Source organism: Sciurus vulgaris (genome assembly GCF_902686455.1).
Source record: "Sciurus vulgaris genome assembly, chromosome: 3".
NCBI classification, from domain to species: Eukaryota; Metazoa; Chordata; class Mammalia; order Rodentia; family Sciuridae; genus Sciurus; species Sciurus vulgaris.
Genome location: NC_136463.1, coordinates 189,513,288 through 189,528,358, shown reverse-complemented (window position 1 = coordinate 189,528,358; position 15,071 = coordinate 189,513,288). Strand labels below are relative to the sequence as shown.

At 60.5% G+C, this 15,071-nt stretch overlaps 1 protein-coding gene across 1 annotated transcript; it reads right to left on the bottom strand.

The window, feature by feature from the left end:
• Positions 1–4,468: 4,468 nt before the first annotated feature.
• Positions 4,469–7,639, bottom strand: RTP5 (receptor transporter protein 5 (putative)). The gene is made up of 2 exons (XM_079135726.1): positions 7,471–7,639; positions 4,469–6,133 (listed from the first exon to the last, which is right to left on the bottom strand). Exons 1-2 carry the CDS (start codon positions 7,626–7,628, stop codon positions 4,624–4,626), a joined length of 1,668 nt encoding a protein of 555 aa, XP_078991852.1. The 5' UTR covers positions 7,629–7,639; the 3' UTR covers positions 4,469–4,623.
• Between the last annotated feature and the right edge of the window lie 7,432 nt (positions 7,640–15,071).

Genomic DNA, 15,071 nt, shown 5'->3' with positions numbered 1-15,071 from the left:
CACTTGGGTGCATGTCAGCACCAGAAGCCTTCAGAATTCAGACTTTGAGATTAGCGATGCTCAACACAGTCTAAAAGATATCCAGTTGCACCAGGCGCAGAGGAGCACGTAATCCCAGCAGCTGGGGAGGCTGAGGCAGGAGATTCTTGAATTCAAAGTCAACCTCAGCAAAAGTGAGATGCTCAGCAACTCAGTGAAACCCAATCTCTAAACGAAATATGAAATAGGGCTGGGGACGTGGCTCAGTGGTGGAGACATGCCTGGCGTGTGTGAGGCACTGGGTTGGATTTTCAGCACCACATATAAACAAATAAATTAAAGGAACAAAGAATCAAGGCAAATAAAAACAAAGTAGTAAATAATCAGCAAGACAGAGGTTCAGAGTGAACTGTCTGTATCTACATGAAATGGAGAGGAAAAGCATCCCCAAACAAAGGCAGAGATCCTCCCAAGAAAACACCAGCTGCCTGCTGTGTGCAGGACTCCCACTCAGAACACAGGCCCCACAGGCTGTGTCTAGAGGCAGCGAGGCTTGATGACCAGTCCAGGCATGCTCCCAGAGACAGAGGACCTCCTGCCATGAACGGGGCCAGCTGGTCAGGGAGGTGCAAGACTCCTAGTGCTTGAGGACCTAATAACAGCTTCAAATGCATGAACTGAAAACTGAAAGAACTGAAGGAACATGGAGAAGGGACAGTCACCCCGGGTCACCACCTCTCAGTCACAGCAGGATGAGAATCAGCAAGTCGGAGCTCTGGAGAGCACTGCCTCCCAACTTCAGCACATGCAGCTGCCACCCGTGCGGACATTCACCAGAGGGACGCAGCCTAGGAGAGGCCACAGAGCAGGTCTCAGCTTCAGGACACAGTGGAGCGGACAGCAGGTCCCTAATGGAGTCGCCAAATCAAGCAAGATTCTGCTAGGTGAGCATCAGGGGTCAGAGGACTCACAAGGAACATCAGAAAACATGTCAGATGTGACCGAAATGTCACCCAAATGTGTGGGACACAGCGGCATGGCGGGGGGCTCTGGGCCTCTAACTGCTGCATTCCAGGGAGGAGGGTGCACAGAGGCCAGTGGGCCATGAAGCACATCTGGCTCCCTGGCCATCCGGTGACGCAGAGGGAAGCCTCACTGAGCCGTCCCCACACACCCTGCTTAGCTCAGCAGCGCAGTGCGGAGGCCCGTGGTGACAGGATGCCTGTCACGGGTTGGGCCTCACGCAGAGTGACTGCTGCAGATGCAGCTTGACAAAGAAAGCGGGAGCCGCTCCTCTGGGCTGGGCCACCTTCACCTCCAGGGTCCCGAGGGCTGTTCCCAGCTGTGGAGGACAGAGGGTGCCCGGACAGGCAGGGCACCGGGAGGATGGACCAAAGGGTGAGTGCCCAGGCGTCCCCTCAGGCCTCCAGACCCAGGTGAACCAGAGGTGGCGGCACCCCCCACCCAGGGCCTCCAGGGTGCGATCTGGGCGTCTGAAGGTCAGGAGGCAGCACCAGCTCCCCGCCCTGCCCCACGTGTGCAGGGGGTGATTCCAGAGGAGAGGGACAGCCTGCCTGGGGCCAGCTGGATTTCCTCCCTGCTACCTGTAAACAGGGGCCAGAATTCCTGGCACCCACCACCCTTGGCCTGTGGGATACAAGTCACTGAGCCACCTGGCACCTGTGCCTGTCCTGCAACCTCAGGTTCAGACCGCCCCCCCGCCACACACACACGAATTGCCCCACCTTCACCTTCCCTGCAGAATCATCAGATATCTGCTGACCACTCACTGCCCTGCCTGGCCGGAGGCTGCAGTCACGTGTGCTGGGAGGGGCGGCAGCCAGCAGGTGCCTCCATGCCATGCACAGTGGCACTTCAGGCAGGTGACAGAAATCGGCCCTTCAGCCAGCTGCTCCTGTCTATGGCAGAGATTCCTGCCACACCTTCACACAAGCCTGCCGCAGAGCAGGCTGCCGCGGACCCCGCCAGAAGGACGTGGCCACATCTGTCCTGTCTCAGACTCCCTCCCCACCCCTTTCATGAGGGTCCCAGAAGCCAGCGTTAGGCCACTCTGTGCAGACCTGTTTCCTAACAGCTGTCAATGAGCTGTCCCCTGGCTTTTTGACTAAGAGCAAAGGGACAAACCTATTTTGTATGAAGCAGTCCCACAAAGGGTTACTGAGCCTGGCTGTGCTACACAGGGGACCCCAGCTTCCTGGCCGAGCATCCAGGCAGGGGCCACCTTCAGGAGGGTGGGAGGTTTCTGTCAGCCATCTGGCTCTGGTCTTGCTGGGGCATCCACAATCCCCAGGCCCCTTCCTTCCATGGCCCTGGGCCTGGGAACCAACTGGGGTTGGAACTGGGTTTAAAGTCATTTTCTACTTGACCCAGGGAGGCCCCCTCGGGCTCCCCGGACTCCCCCAGCTTCTCTCCCCAGTGACCCAGGGAGGCCCAGGCCAGCTCCAGCTATGGAAGCTGAGCCAGACTCCCACGCAGGCAGGCGCCTCAACGGAGCCCTGGAGCTGACACTGCCCCAGGACTGGCCCCTCTAGGAGTCACACGTGAGGGCCCTTGTGACCTCTGTTCAAGGTAGTGGGAGTGGCCACAGGGACTCAAACCATTGCCTGCAGATGTCCATCCTGGAGAGCCCAGGGACGCAGCAGAGACCCCGTCTCAGCCAGACTCCAGCAGGCAGACACTGCTGCCACAACAGGAGGCTCTCCCCAACGACAGCGTCCAGTGCAGGACGTGCCACCGTGTCCCACCCCTCCCTGCCTCTCCTGCACAGAGTTGCAAGACCCCAGGCCCCAAGAAGGGAAGGGAGGCTGGACACGGTGGCCCAGGCCTGTGAGCCCAGTGACACAGGAGGCTGAGGCAAGAGGGATGCAAGTTCAGGAATTTAGTGAGACCCGCTCCCAAAATCAAGAAAGGAGATGACTGGGAGTGTAGAGTGCAATGCCAGGGCCCGATCCTTAGTGCTGAAGACAAGAGAAGTTACAATGTAGCCCCTGGGTTCAACCCTCAGTACAGCGAAAACAGAAGAACAGGAAGGGAGGGATCCCTCAGCCTCCACTCCAGCCAGGACCTCTCACTAGGGTCCAGGGTGGTTTGTCCTCTGTTCTGTCAGGGTCCACCAGCTAGCCTGTGGCCACTCAAGGTCAAAGCTCAGCCCACCATGATCCCTCTAGGGACTTCCGTAGCCTCCTCACCATAGCCTGCAGGTGGGGCAGCCCAGTCCCCCTGCACCCAGCCTGGCCCTTACGCCAGCCCTGCAGAGAGAAGTTGCAGACCTCCCCAGGTGAGACGACCCTCACACCAGGGGCATAAGCACATTCACTCTGACCCAGCGGCGTGCGGGAAACTGCCGCAGACCCTTCCAGGGGGCAGCCTGCTCTCAGTGCTGGCACACGGCCGTCTCTAGAAGCTCGCCTGCCCAGGAGGTGGTTCTAACCACAGCTGTCCATACCTCTACCTCAACTCGCTCACCAAGCGTCATTATAGCTGCACCGGTGGGGGGTCCGGTGGGGACTGGGGTGGGGGGTCCGGTGGCCGCAAAACTTGAGCCCCAGGCCTGCAGGTGGCTTGTTACTGCTCTTTGCCTCAACAATACTCAGAACGGCTCTGCCAGAATTGGTGCACCTGGCTCATTAACTCTCATTGTCGTTACTGAAATCTAATTACTATTAATTATTAGTATAAGGGAAACTCAGAGTGACACTGAGGACGCGAGCTTGTTGGGTTTTAAGGAAGTCAACCGAGTAAACCGAGAAGCACTGCAGAGCCTCGGTGGCCAGATCGCTGAGCTGGCTGCCGTGCGGCCCAGCGGCCACACGGGGGCGCCGCGGGACAGCGCGAGCGTGCGGGGGCCTGGGGCGTGAGTGCGGGTGGGTGCGGGTGGGAGTGGGGAGAGGCGGAAGGGGCCGGGGCGGGGACCAGGGGACGCACCCGCGGGCCGCAACTGGAGGGGCCCTCGGGAGAGGCCTGCGGCGGTCCGGGCCGGCCCCGGGTCGGGGGCCCCGCACGCGCCGGCCAGCGCCCTCCGCTCGAGGTCCTAGAGCTCCCCGCAGGCGCGGCGGGCGGGGTCCCGGCTCGTCGGGAGGGACCACAGGCCGGAGACCCTCCCCTCCCAGAGGACAGCCCTTCGGGCCTGCTTACCACCCTGGAGGACCGCAGGGTGGGGTGGGGTCGCACAGGACCAGGGCCCGCGGGGCGGGAAGGGAACGGGGTGGGGCCACACTCAGGCCTCACGCGACGTCACTGAGGGCCAGCTGTGCCCTGCTGCGTGCCACTCCCACACCTCCCGGGTCCGCACACGGCCTCCGGGAAGCGCAAGGGGAGGTGGAGGAGAGCGCGCAGGCGTGCCCTCCACCTGCCGAACCCGAACCCCGAGGCGCCCCCTCCGTCCTCGTGGGGAGCTCTGGGGGCGGCCGGCAGGCTTTTCGTTTCGTTTTGTTTTATTGGAGTTTGACACAGACACTTACGAATAAACTCCTGGCGCAAATGAGCACATCTCAGATCACTCACAACGTGAACCCACTGACCAGCAATGGAGTCAGAAAGAACAGACGGGGAGGACTGGCTGGCGGTGTGTGGTCTCAGAGGAGGGTAGCCACATGCCCGCCAGAGGGAGCCGCCGGCTGACCACTAGAGGCCCCCAAGATTCAGCCTGTACATGCACAGAAGCCACAAGATGCAGATGGTCATGGACACGCAGATCCAGAAGTCGTCGGAGGGCTCTGTGCGCCGCCTTCGATGGGCCCTGCGGGAGCAGAAGTCCTCCTCCCGGTGGGTGCAGCTGGACTTGCCAGGCCTAGACCTCAGCCGCCTCTTCTGGTAATAGCTGTAGGTGATCAAGCCATTGCTTTGGGTCCCACCGACAGGGTAGCTGGGACCCTCGTGATTTATGATACTGAAGACTGAGAAGGGGATGGCGATGGTGCCCCGCCTGATGGCCGTGGGGCTGGCTGCTCCACTCTCCAGAGGTGGGACATGGACAGCAGTAGCCGGATCCTGGCTCTCTCCCTTCTCTTGGGCCTCAGCAATGTTGATGAGAGAGTCTTCATGCCTGGCATCACCAGTAACCAGGAAGGGGAAGGTGACGGAGCCCTCCTCCCTGGCAGTGGGGTCCTGAGTGTGGGTCTCTGGAGGGGGGTTCTCCCCATCGGTGACAGTGCTCTGCCCACTGCCTTCCTGCCCTTTGCCCTGGGCGACGTCAGAGACCATGTCCTGGCGGTTGATGATGCTGGCTAAGAATGAGGGGAAGGTGAGGGAGCCCTCCCCATTCGCCATGAGGCCGACGATGTAGGATACCAGGGGTGGGTCTCCCCCAGGAGAGACATGGCCACAGCTGAAGGACACGGGGCCCTTGCCCTCGGCCATACCACTGGGGCTGAGGAAGAAGCCCTGGCCCTTAAAGAGGAAGCCTCTGAGTGCGAAGGCCTTCTGCATGCTGCCCGGCAGGCCTCCGCGGTGGAGGATGGGGGCCTTGATGTCCAGCGGGATGCCTTTGTGCTCAGACTCGGCCACAGAGCTCCCAGATAGGCAGAGAGAGCCCTGGCCAATAACAGGTGCTGGAAGGGAGCCCTTGTGGCGGCCACCAGCAAGAGAGAAAGGGATGGTTATGGTGCTCTCACCCCCACCGAGGAGGCCGTCACTCGCAGGGGACAGGTTCTCACTGAAGTCAATGACCAGAAGGGGGATGGTGGCAGGTGTGGGGCCATTGATGGGGTTGAACAGCTGCTGGCCGCTGGCCACTGTGGCAGAGCCACTGCCCTGCACAGCGGGCCTGCCCTTCTTGGCATCGGCGCTCTTGACCATAGGCCCCCGGGCAGGGTGGGGCGCCTGCTGCAGGAAGCAGAGCCCCAGTGCACAGGCCTCACAGTCCCCGAGGAGAACCTCCGCGCGCTGCCCTGGGTGGCCGCGGTCCTCGTAGCATCTCCACAGGATGTGCAGGACCAGCTTGCTGAGGAAGCGGTGGACGTCAGCAGGGCTCACCTGGCACTCTGCCAGGGTGTCCAGGGGGCACAGCCGGCACTGCTGGCCCCACACACGCATCCTCACCAGCCCCTGGCCACTGCCCCCATCCCACCACAGGTGGAAGAGGACCTGCAGGTGGGCAGAGCGCCAGGTCCAAGGGCAGCGGCTGCACTGGAGCCTGTGGGGGAAGAGGGACAGGTGAGGGGGCACGGGCTGCTGCTGAGGCCCCGCCGCTGGGCCTCTCGGTGCTGTGCTGTGCTGGGACCAGACTGCTCATCTGCTGGCGCCTCACAGCCCCTGGCCCACGTCCCACTCAAACCTCAAACCTCACACCTCCCCCACCAGCAGCCAGACCTGCGCATACCGCAGGCCCAGCACCTCCTGCCTGTGCACGAGCTCCAAGCCTCCAGCGTCCACACTTGGGCAAAATGCAGGCAGGACCCCCTTTGCCTTCAGCCCCATGTTCTGAAAGGCTGAGGAGAAAGGGGTCGCCGGCATGCCACCAGGACTCCGGGGCCTGTTCCTGTGGGGCTCCTGCTGCTGGCTGAGCCCTGCCTGGGGAGCTCAGCCGGGTCAAGGCAGCCACGGGTCGGGCAGGTGAGAGCCAGAAACTGGACCTGGTGTGGCTGCTCAGCAGTGGGGTGCTGGGGGCCCACATCCCAAAGAGACCTGTCAGCCGAGGGATGAGTCAGGCCAGAGCAGGCCCAGCCCTGCCCTGCGTCACGGGTGACGGAAACAGGGCAGCACTCGAGGGTCATTCCCGGGCAGACCTGTGCCATGGGTGAGGCCAGGTGAGCAGACGCATGCCAGCCTGCTGGAACAGCTCTGCTGGGCTCTGGAGGGGCTCCCAGCTCAGGCCCCCAGAGTCACTGCTGGCCCACACCTGAAGAGGCCAGGACCCAACGCACAGGCAGGCAGCTAGGGCGCCGTCTCAGAGGGCAGAATAACCCCTCCCTGCCTGGTGTCCCCCAGAGGCCAGCACCCCGAGAGCCTGAGTGGCCCGGAGCCTGCAAGGAGTTGGACTGCCCACACCCCCCCCCCAAGGCACAGACGCCCGTGGAGCAGGGCGCAGCCTGCTGCACTGCGGCCACGGTGCCTGACGGCCCAGCCCCCTCACCAGCAGCCCAGGCTGAGAACAGCCCTCCTTTCCCTTGCCGGATGCCCGTGATGCCCACGATGCCATGGCAGCACCACGGAAGCAGGTGATTTGTCTGTCCCAGGGCAGAGCAAGCCAGGGGGCCAGCGTGAGCAGAGCAGTGGCCATCCGGGCCCCACCAGGGCCCTGGCCACAGAAGCCCTGGGGCCTACACTACACAACTGCACCCACGTTCCAGAAGGGATGAGGAACTCACGGCCCCACCACCTGTTGGGGACTAGACCAGGGAGCACCCACACCCAGGCCACACGCAGCCTGGCCTCCAGACGAGCCGCCCAGAACTGGGGGGGCACCTGCAGCCTCCCCCTCTCCCAGACCCTCCAGAGGCCTCCCTGCCCTCAGCCACCGCTCAGCCGCACCTCGAAAGCCCCTTCAGCTGGTACTGGAGACCACCACCCTCCAGGTCCCCGGCGACCAGGCTGTCCTCAGGGCGTAGAACCCAGACGTCCCTGGGCTTCTTCTCGGCCATCAGCTGGGTGAAGGTGTCCGCCCACACACGCGCCCCGGCCCTGTCCATGCTGCTGCTGAGCTCCGCAGTGCTGGTGCCCGTGCTGGTGCCCCAGGGACCCAAGGAAGCCTGCACACACCAGGCACTGTCCAATCCGCTGCCTGGCAGCAGCACAGTCTCCATGGCAACGGAGAAAGGGGAAGCAGAAAGGAAAAACAACGCATGAAATTCCCGGGATCCCTCCCCAAGGTCAAGGCCATGTGGCATCTCCTGGGCGCTGTGGGCAGGGGCGCGCATTAGCGTGGGCGCCCTTACAGCACAAGTCGGAGCCCTGAGCAGCTGGAGCCGGCCCTGCAGAACTGTCTGGCCCTTTCCAGCTTGCACTGTGCATGAGCCACTGGCAGCCTGAGACAGAGAAGCACTGCGCTCCTCCTTGGCACTTTACTTGGCGAGATGCTTAAGATCTGCAGAGGCACGTGAAGGCACCTTCTCCATCGTTACCGGGAAGGAGGAGAAAACCCCCACAGGCCCAGGGCTCCTGCCCACGCTTCCCTACCCCGGTCCCCAGCCTGGCTGCCACCTCTGGGGTTCTGCTCCTGCCTCTCCACAGGGGCAGCACCCTGAGTGCCCAGCGGGCTGCCTTTGAGCTTCGTCCACAGGGACTTCGACTTCCCGGGCAGTCTGTGCCTGACTTCTGGGGCCAGTTCAGGTCTTTCATGCCTGACAGTCATGGGCCTGAGCACAAGGAAAAGCAAGTTGAGAAAAAAGCCTCGGCTGGACACAGGGAAGGCCCGGCCAGGCAGGCAGCCCAGCACAGGGAGGGCCAGGGTGACCCTCGCCGACAAAGGCCCCCCACATCCAGGTGGCCACTCCACCTTGCAGGGCTCCCAGGAGATGCTGGCTGAGGGCAGGCGCCGAGGAGAGACAGGATGGCACTCAGAGCTGCGCCCCTGGCAGCTGCTGGGAGGCAGGTCAGGAGCACCGGCTCCATGTCCAGAAGCCCTGAGCCTCCGAGGTCCCTGACACCAACCAGCAAGCTCTCCCAGCACAGCTGCCAGGCACCTGCAGGCCACATCCCCAGGATCACTGGGGAGAGTGTCCCCAGGGCGGCTCCAGAGGAGGACCCCAGCCCCTCAGCAGGCTGTGAACAGGGTCCTGCAGAGGTCGGTGCCACTGTGCTACAGCGTCCACAGGGTCCACCACCGTGGCCAGGGGCGCCCTCTTGGCAGAGGGAGCTCAGTGCCACAGCTCTTCCTTGTGCACGAGCCAGGTCCCTGCCATGGGCTCTCCCTTGCCAACCTCCAAGGCTGCACCTGGGGAGCAGGTGCAGGAACCTGTGCTCCACTGTCATCAGCACCCAAGGGACCCCAGGAGCTCAGACCACCCTCACCTCCCCGTGGACTCAAGACAAGCCTCTGCACCAGCTCGGCTTCTCTGTGCCGCACCTCTGCCCACGCCCCTCCTTGGCTCCCCTCTCCTCTGCTCCCCTCCTCGCCCCTCTCCTCCTCCACTCTCCTCTCTTCTCCTCCCCTCCCCTCCTCCTTCTCCTCCCCTCCCCTCCTCCTTCCCCTCTCCCCTCCTCCTTCTCCTCTCCCCTCCTCCTTCTCCTCTCCCCTCCTTCTCCTCCCCTCCCCTCCTCCTTCTCCTCCCCTCCCCTCTCCTCCTCCCTTCTCCTCCCCTCCCCTCTCCTCCTCCTCCACTCTCCTCTCTTCACTTCCACTCTCCTCTCCTCCTCTCCCCTCTTCCTCCTCTCCTCTCTTCACCTCCACCCCCTCTCCTCCTCTCCCCTTTTCCTCCTCTCCTCTCCTTCTCACCTCTCCTCCTCCTCCCCTCCCCTCTCCTCCACTCTCCTCCCCTCCCCTCTCCTCCTCTCCCCTTTTCCTCCTCTCCTCCTCCTCCCCTCCCCTCCCCTCCTCCTTCTCCTCTCCTCCCCTCCTCCTCCTCCTCCCCTCCCCTCACCTCCCCTCTCCTCCTCCTCCACTCTCCTCCCCTCCTCCTTCTCCTCTCCTCCTCCTCCTCCTCCTCTCCTCCCCTCTTCTCCTCTCCCCTCACCTCCCCTCTCCTCCTCCTCCACTCTCCTCCCCTCACCTTCCCTCTGATTCACTTCATCTGTCTGTCTCTGGGCCCTTACTGTACCATCTCTCCTCCACCAGTTCATCCATTCTGTCTTCATCCTGGTCCAGTCTGCCCTCAATCTGACAAGTGAATTTGTTGTTGTTGTTCTCATATTGGAGTCTTTTTGGCTCTTTTTCAAATACATGGCATTTTTCTGCCTTACAGCTAAGTGAGACAACAACATATAAGATGAAACCTTTGGGATATTCTCTTGAGAAGACTCCTTAATTTGGAATCAGATAGTTGGGTAACCCACTTTCTTCATTTCCCTTTCACTTTCTTCGGTTTGGTTTCTTTGGAGATGATGGCTGGTGCTCTAGCAGCCTCCTTAGACAATGAGGTGACCTCCAGGCTGGAAACCTTGTGTCAAAGGAGCAGAGGAGCAGGAGCTTGGTCCCTGGCACCACTGTGTCACTGCTCCCTTCTGCCTGCCCCACCCCTGTATTTCCTCTTCAAGTGATAAGTAAACCCACTGCCACTGCTACCAAAGCACCAAGTTTCCCAGAATCTCCACCATGAACCTGGCCCAAACCACCCTTGGATCCACCAGGACTGACCCTCAGGTTGTGGGCTTACGTTTCAGTTCCAGAACATTGTGGGAACCCTGTGCTCCTGAGGAGGTCTGCGGACAGGTGCTGCCCACCCACCTCACAGCCTTGGCCTGGGGACCCCATGGCGTGCAATCCCACCCCAACTGTCTCCTTACCCTGCAGGGCTAGCCGCCTTCCCAGGTTCCTGAGTTCAGGAAACAGCTTTGGGATGACCAAACACACCAGAAAGCCACGTCAGGTGCATCTGCGATCCAAAGGGCAGGGATGAGGTGTCTGACAGTCCACGGCAGCACCACCAGGTCTCTGCAGACCTGTCCAGACTTTCCAGACACCCGGGGCCCACCGAGGAGCCAGGGCCATGCGCCTCTGGCCACCTGCCCATTTATGGCCTCAGACCCACAACCCAAGCGCCCAAGGCTACATCCAGGCTGGCTGACACACTGGTCACCAGAAGCGCTCCCTTCTTTACAAGGAAAGCCATAAAGACAACTGCAACCCCCACCCCAATGCCCCACACACATTGAGAGCCTTGGCTGTGGTCCAGCCTGGAACTGGGCACGGGGACCCTCCTCGGGCTGAACCAAGTCAACACTGGCCTCTCCAAGTGGAGCCAGGCGTGGTGGGGACCCCTGCCCTGCTAGGGGCTCACAGGTTGGGATGTGCCAGGACAGGGCATGAGTGGACCATGAGAATCAACCTGTCTGGGAAGGCTGGTGGCAGCTCAGCACCATTGGCCCTCCTGGAGGGGAGGCCTAGGGCCTGTCCCAGGCCTCCACTCCTGGTCTCGCTCATCCACCGGGGCCAGCTTCTGAGCTCCACTCAGTGATGGTGAGGGCAGCTGGCAGGCAGGGAGGGCCTCTGCAAGACCTCCTCAAAGTGTGGGTGCCCTGCTGCTGCCCCTTCGCCTGTGTCCCCCTAGCCTGGGTGAGACCTGGAGGGTGGCAGAAGCCATACATAAGTGCAGAGGAGTGAGGCTGGAGGCCAAGGGAGGACCCAGCACAAGGCCAGTCGGCCCACTGGACTGCTTCTCCCCCAACAGGAACCAGCCTTTGAGTGTGAAGAGGAGACAGACACAGGGAGGCAGGGAGCAGGAAAAGGACCTGGCAGAAGCAGGGAGCTTCGCCTGAGCTGCTCCAAGCCACCAGCATGGCCACAGGGTGAAGGTATGTGCTCCTGGCCCAGCCCTGTGCGGGGTTGCTGCCCACAGTGGTAGGGGTCCCCAGCAGATGGGTGGGCAGCCACCATCAGCTGGCTCTGCTCCTCAGGATTCTTCTGCTGTCCAAGAAGCCTAGGGTCTCAGCTCAGCCGCATGGCCTCCTCCAAGCCCTGGTTCCAGGGCCGTGCCAGACACTAGCAGGGAGCAGCCCAGGGCCCTGGCCATCCTGCACACACAGGGAAGCTACTGTGCTCCCACTCGCCTGGCTTCAGCATCAAGTGGGGCTGCACCTCAGTCACCTGGGAGAGCAGCTAGGGCCTGATGTGCACCTACGCACGTCTGCACACACATCACGCACACAGAGACAGACCTACACATGTCTGCACACACATCACCACACAGAGACAGACCTACACATGTCTGCACACACATCACCACACAGAGACAGACCTACACATGTCCGCACGCACATCACCACACAGAGACAGACCTACACACGTCTGCACGCACATCACGGCATGCAGAGACGAACGATCATGTGTGGGCATTTGAAGTGGGAATGGGCACCGGAAGTACTGAGGAAGTTCCAGGAAGTTTCAGAAACAACCAAAGGTGGGTAGGAATCTCCTGCCTCAGTAACAGCCCAGGGGTCCTCCTGCATGCAAGAAACTGGAAAAGTCCCATTTGGGGTTCTCAAATTTGGTTCATAATTGGACAGATAAATTAGCTGCTCTTTCTTCAATTTCTGGGAAACGTTTCAAAAACAGAATAGAACAGAAAGTTTTTATTTGCAAACACTATTAACCATTTCCTGTTCCAACCTCAGAAGAAGCTGTGAATCAGGCTGCTGCCTGGGCCGCAGGGCCCGCAGGGACCTCACTCTGGGCACAGCGGGCCTTGGGTCAGGGATGCTAGCACTGCCTCCCGAGCAGAAGCAGTTTCAGGACGACCCACCGCTTCCTGCACTTCCCCTGGCCTGTCCCCTGGCTGGAACGCTGACTCATGGTGTCACAACCTGGGAAACTGGAGGATGGGAGGCCCTCCCAGGCAAACGTGTGGAGATCTGGCTTCAGGAAGCTTGATTCTGTCAGTGGTCCAGCCAGAACACATCGTCCACCTGACCAAACAGAAACAGACACCACCCCTGACAGCCACACTGCAGAAGTGAACAGGTCCACCCAGACCACGTGCGTGAACACCGCAGCTTCAGTGTGTCACCAGAGCTGCCGGCTGAAGACCAGGAATCCTGGGTGCACACAACACATGCTGGTTCGGGGCTGGAAGGGACCAGAAACACCTGAGTTGGACTCCCAGGGAGGGATGCTGTGTGGCAACCCCAGTGAGGAGACTAGCCAGGGGGCCCAGGAGGAGGCTGTGGGAGTCCCTCAGGGGCAGGGCACACACACGTCCAGCCGAGACAGCGCGACTCACCGGTCAGCTCCCTCAGCACCGAAGCTTCTCAAAGTGTCACTGACAAAGAGCAGAACACACCAGGACCAACCTACCGTTTGTCACAACCCCAGGAAATCTACAGCTACCTCAAATGCAAAGAGCAGGGTCCTCGACCAAAACACAATTTGCTCTAAAGGCCCCTTCAGCTGCCTCAGACTGTGTCCCCACCACAGCAGGCAAAGCCCAGTTATCCAAAGGCTGGTCACACCTGTCAGGGAAGAGTGACCAGAGAAAGATGGGCTCACCCAGGAAGGGTGGGAAGAGACCCAGGGAGGGTGGACGAGACTGCTGCCCGCCCCCGCCAACCCTGCACAGGAGACTGGAAGGAGCAGGCTGAGCTCCCTGTGGTCACTGTGTGGACGGCGGAGCAGAGGTGTGCTGTGGGCTTGTGTGCGCTGAGGACTGTTTGGGGGAGGGTATGGTGTGGGGTGCAGCCCCACCACCCCTTACCCAGCCTGCTCCCAGGACCCTGCTGCTCTGGCCCAGGTCGGCCAGATCCCTGCACCTGCTTGGCCTGCCTGCATGTCCTGGGCCCCCAGGGCTCAGACTGCGAACCCCAGCATCCCCCAGGCCTGGTCTCCGTGTCTCGTGGGGACTCCAGGGAATGGAGGCATGAGGGACCACGCAGGACCCGTCAGGCTACGGCCCCCACCCCTCCTCGGGAGCAGGATGGCGTAGCTGAGAGAGGGACCGCGAAGGCGGGAGCAGGGAAGTGGAGGAAGGGCAGGGGAGACACGGACTCCGCGCCAGGCGCCCGCGCTCGCCCGGGACAGCTCTGTCCCGCAGGGGCGGGCGCCTCGGCTCGTCGCTGCCGTCAGGACCGAGCTGAACCCCGCCGACCGGGCACCGCCCCCGCGCCGTCCCGCAGCTGCGCGGCCTCCCGCGGGCTGACGCGCTCTTTCCACCGCCCGCCCGCCTCCTCCGAGCCCGCCCGGCCGGCCTGGCGCGCTGCCAGGCGGTTTCCAGCGCGGGTTATTCCGGCGGCGAGACCCACGCGGCGCGCCTCCATCAGCAGTTTGTGTTTTCCACTGCGCCACGGCTGCCCGAGCAGGGCGCAGGCCACCGGCCCTGTCCCCTCCGCAGCCGCGCCCCTCTCCCGCCCCTCCTGTGGCCTCCCTCCCCCAGCCTCCCTCCCCAGCCTCCCCTCCCCCACTCCATCTCTCCCGGGGTCCAGCCCTGGCCGCTGGGCGGTCCTAGGTGGAGGGGTCAGCCGGTGTAGGAACAGCAGAGACGCCGAGTGTTCTGAGGCTGAATCTTCGTTTTTCTGCCAGCCTGTTTATACATTTTTTCTTTAGTAATGATCATATCATTTTACCGTCAGTTCAAAAAAAAAAAAACCTTCAAAAGTACGATCTATGCTTCTTCTCAGAGGACACACTCTTTCTATATGATAGCTCAGATCAAAACAGCCTCATTTCCCAGCTGGATTAGAACAACCTGTCTCCCAGCTAAACCGAGGGCACCGTGATCTCTTAACTTTAGACTTCCAAAGCAAATATGTCACTAGATTTTCTGAGAAATTACCCCCACCATGAACTCCAGTGTTTAACAGTGAAAAGCTCTTACTATTATTAACAGCGGGCAGAGAAATCAACTTATAGTTCATATTTAGTCTATTCTATTTCATTTAATGGTGGACTACAATCTTATTTTGATTCTCAAAGAAATAGACTAAACATAGGAAAAACAAATTATATTTATGACTAACCTAAATATTTTTATTATGTAAAGTATCTCTAGAATCAATTATTAAAACTAGGAAAGCAACAAAGGCTAAACACCGCATCCAAGCTCAGAGGAATGCCTCTTTATCCATCTATATTTAGAAATTATCATACTAAAGCAATCCCAGGCTCCTTTTAACTCAAGCATGGCTACAGTTGTTTATTTTCATATATTTTATATATGTATTACTACTAAATTTTTATTGTGTACTATTTTGTGTCCCAGTACAGTAAAACCTTTCCAATGTTTTTCCGATAAATTTCTAATGATATATTGATTATTAATATTAAAAAGCAACTACACATGGAGACATGCCACACCTATGGCCCCAAGAGGGAGAAGATCTTCCAACAGAACCTGTCAAGGATAGGATCCTCTACTCCACAGGACCCCGAGTCAGAGTGGCAGGAAACAGAGCGGCAAGCTCTCTCCCCGCCCACGTGGAAGTGGAGGAAGAGGGGGCGGGGGCCAAGGGCAGGTCCCCTCCCTCCTACCTGACCTGGGACGGTTTCC

Bases quoted from the DNA above. Each gene is read 5' to 3' on its own strand.
- RTP5 (XM_079135726.1), bottom strand. From the start codon at position 7,628: ATGGACAGGGCCGGGGCGCGTGTGTGGGCGGACACCTTCACCCAGCTG. The intron at 6,134-7,470 runs GTGCGGCTGAGC...CTTCCCCCACAG, and splicing joins CAGCTGAAGGGGCTTTCGAG to GCTCCAGTGCAGCCGCTGCC.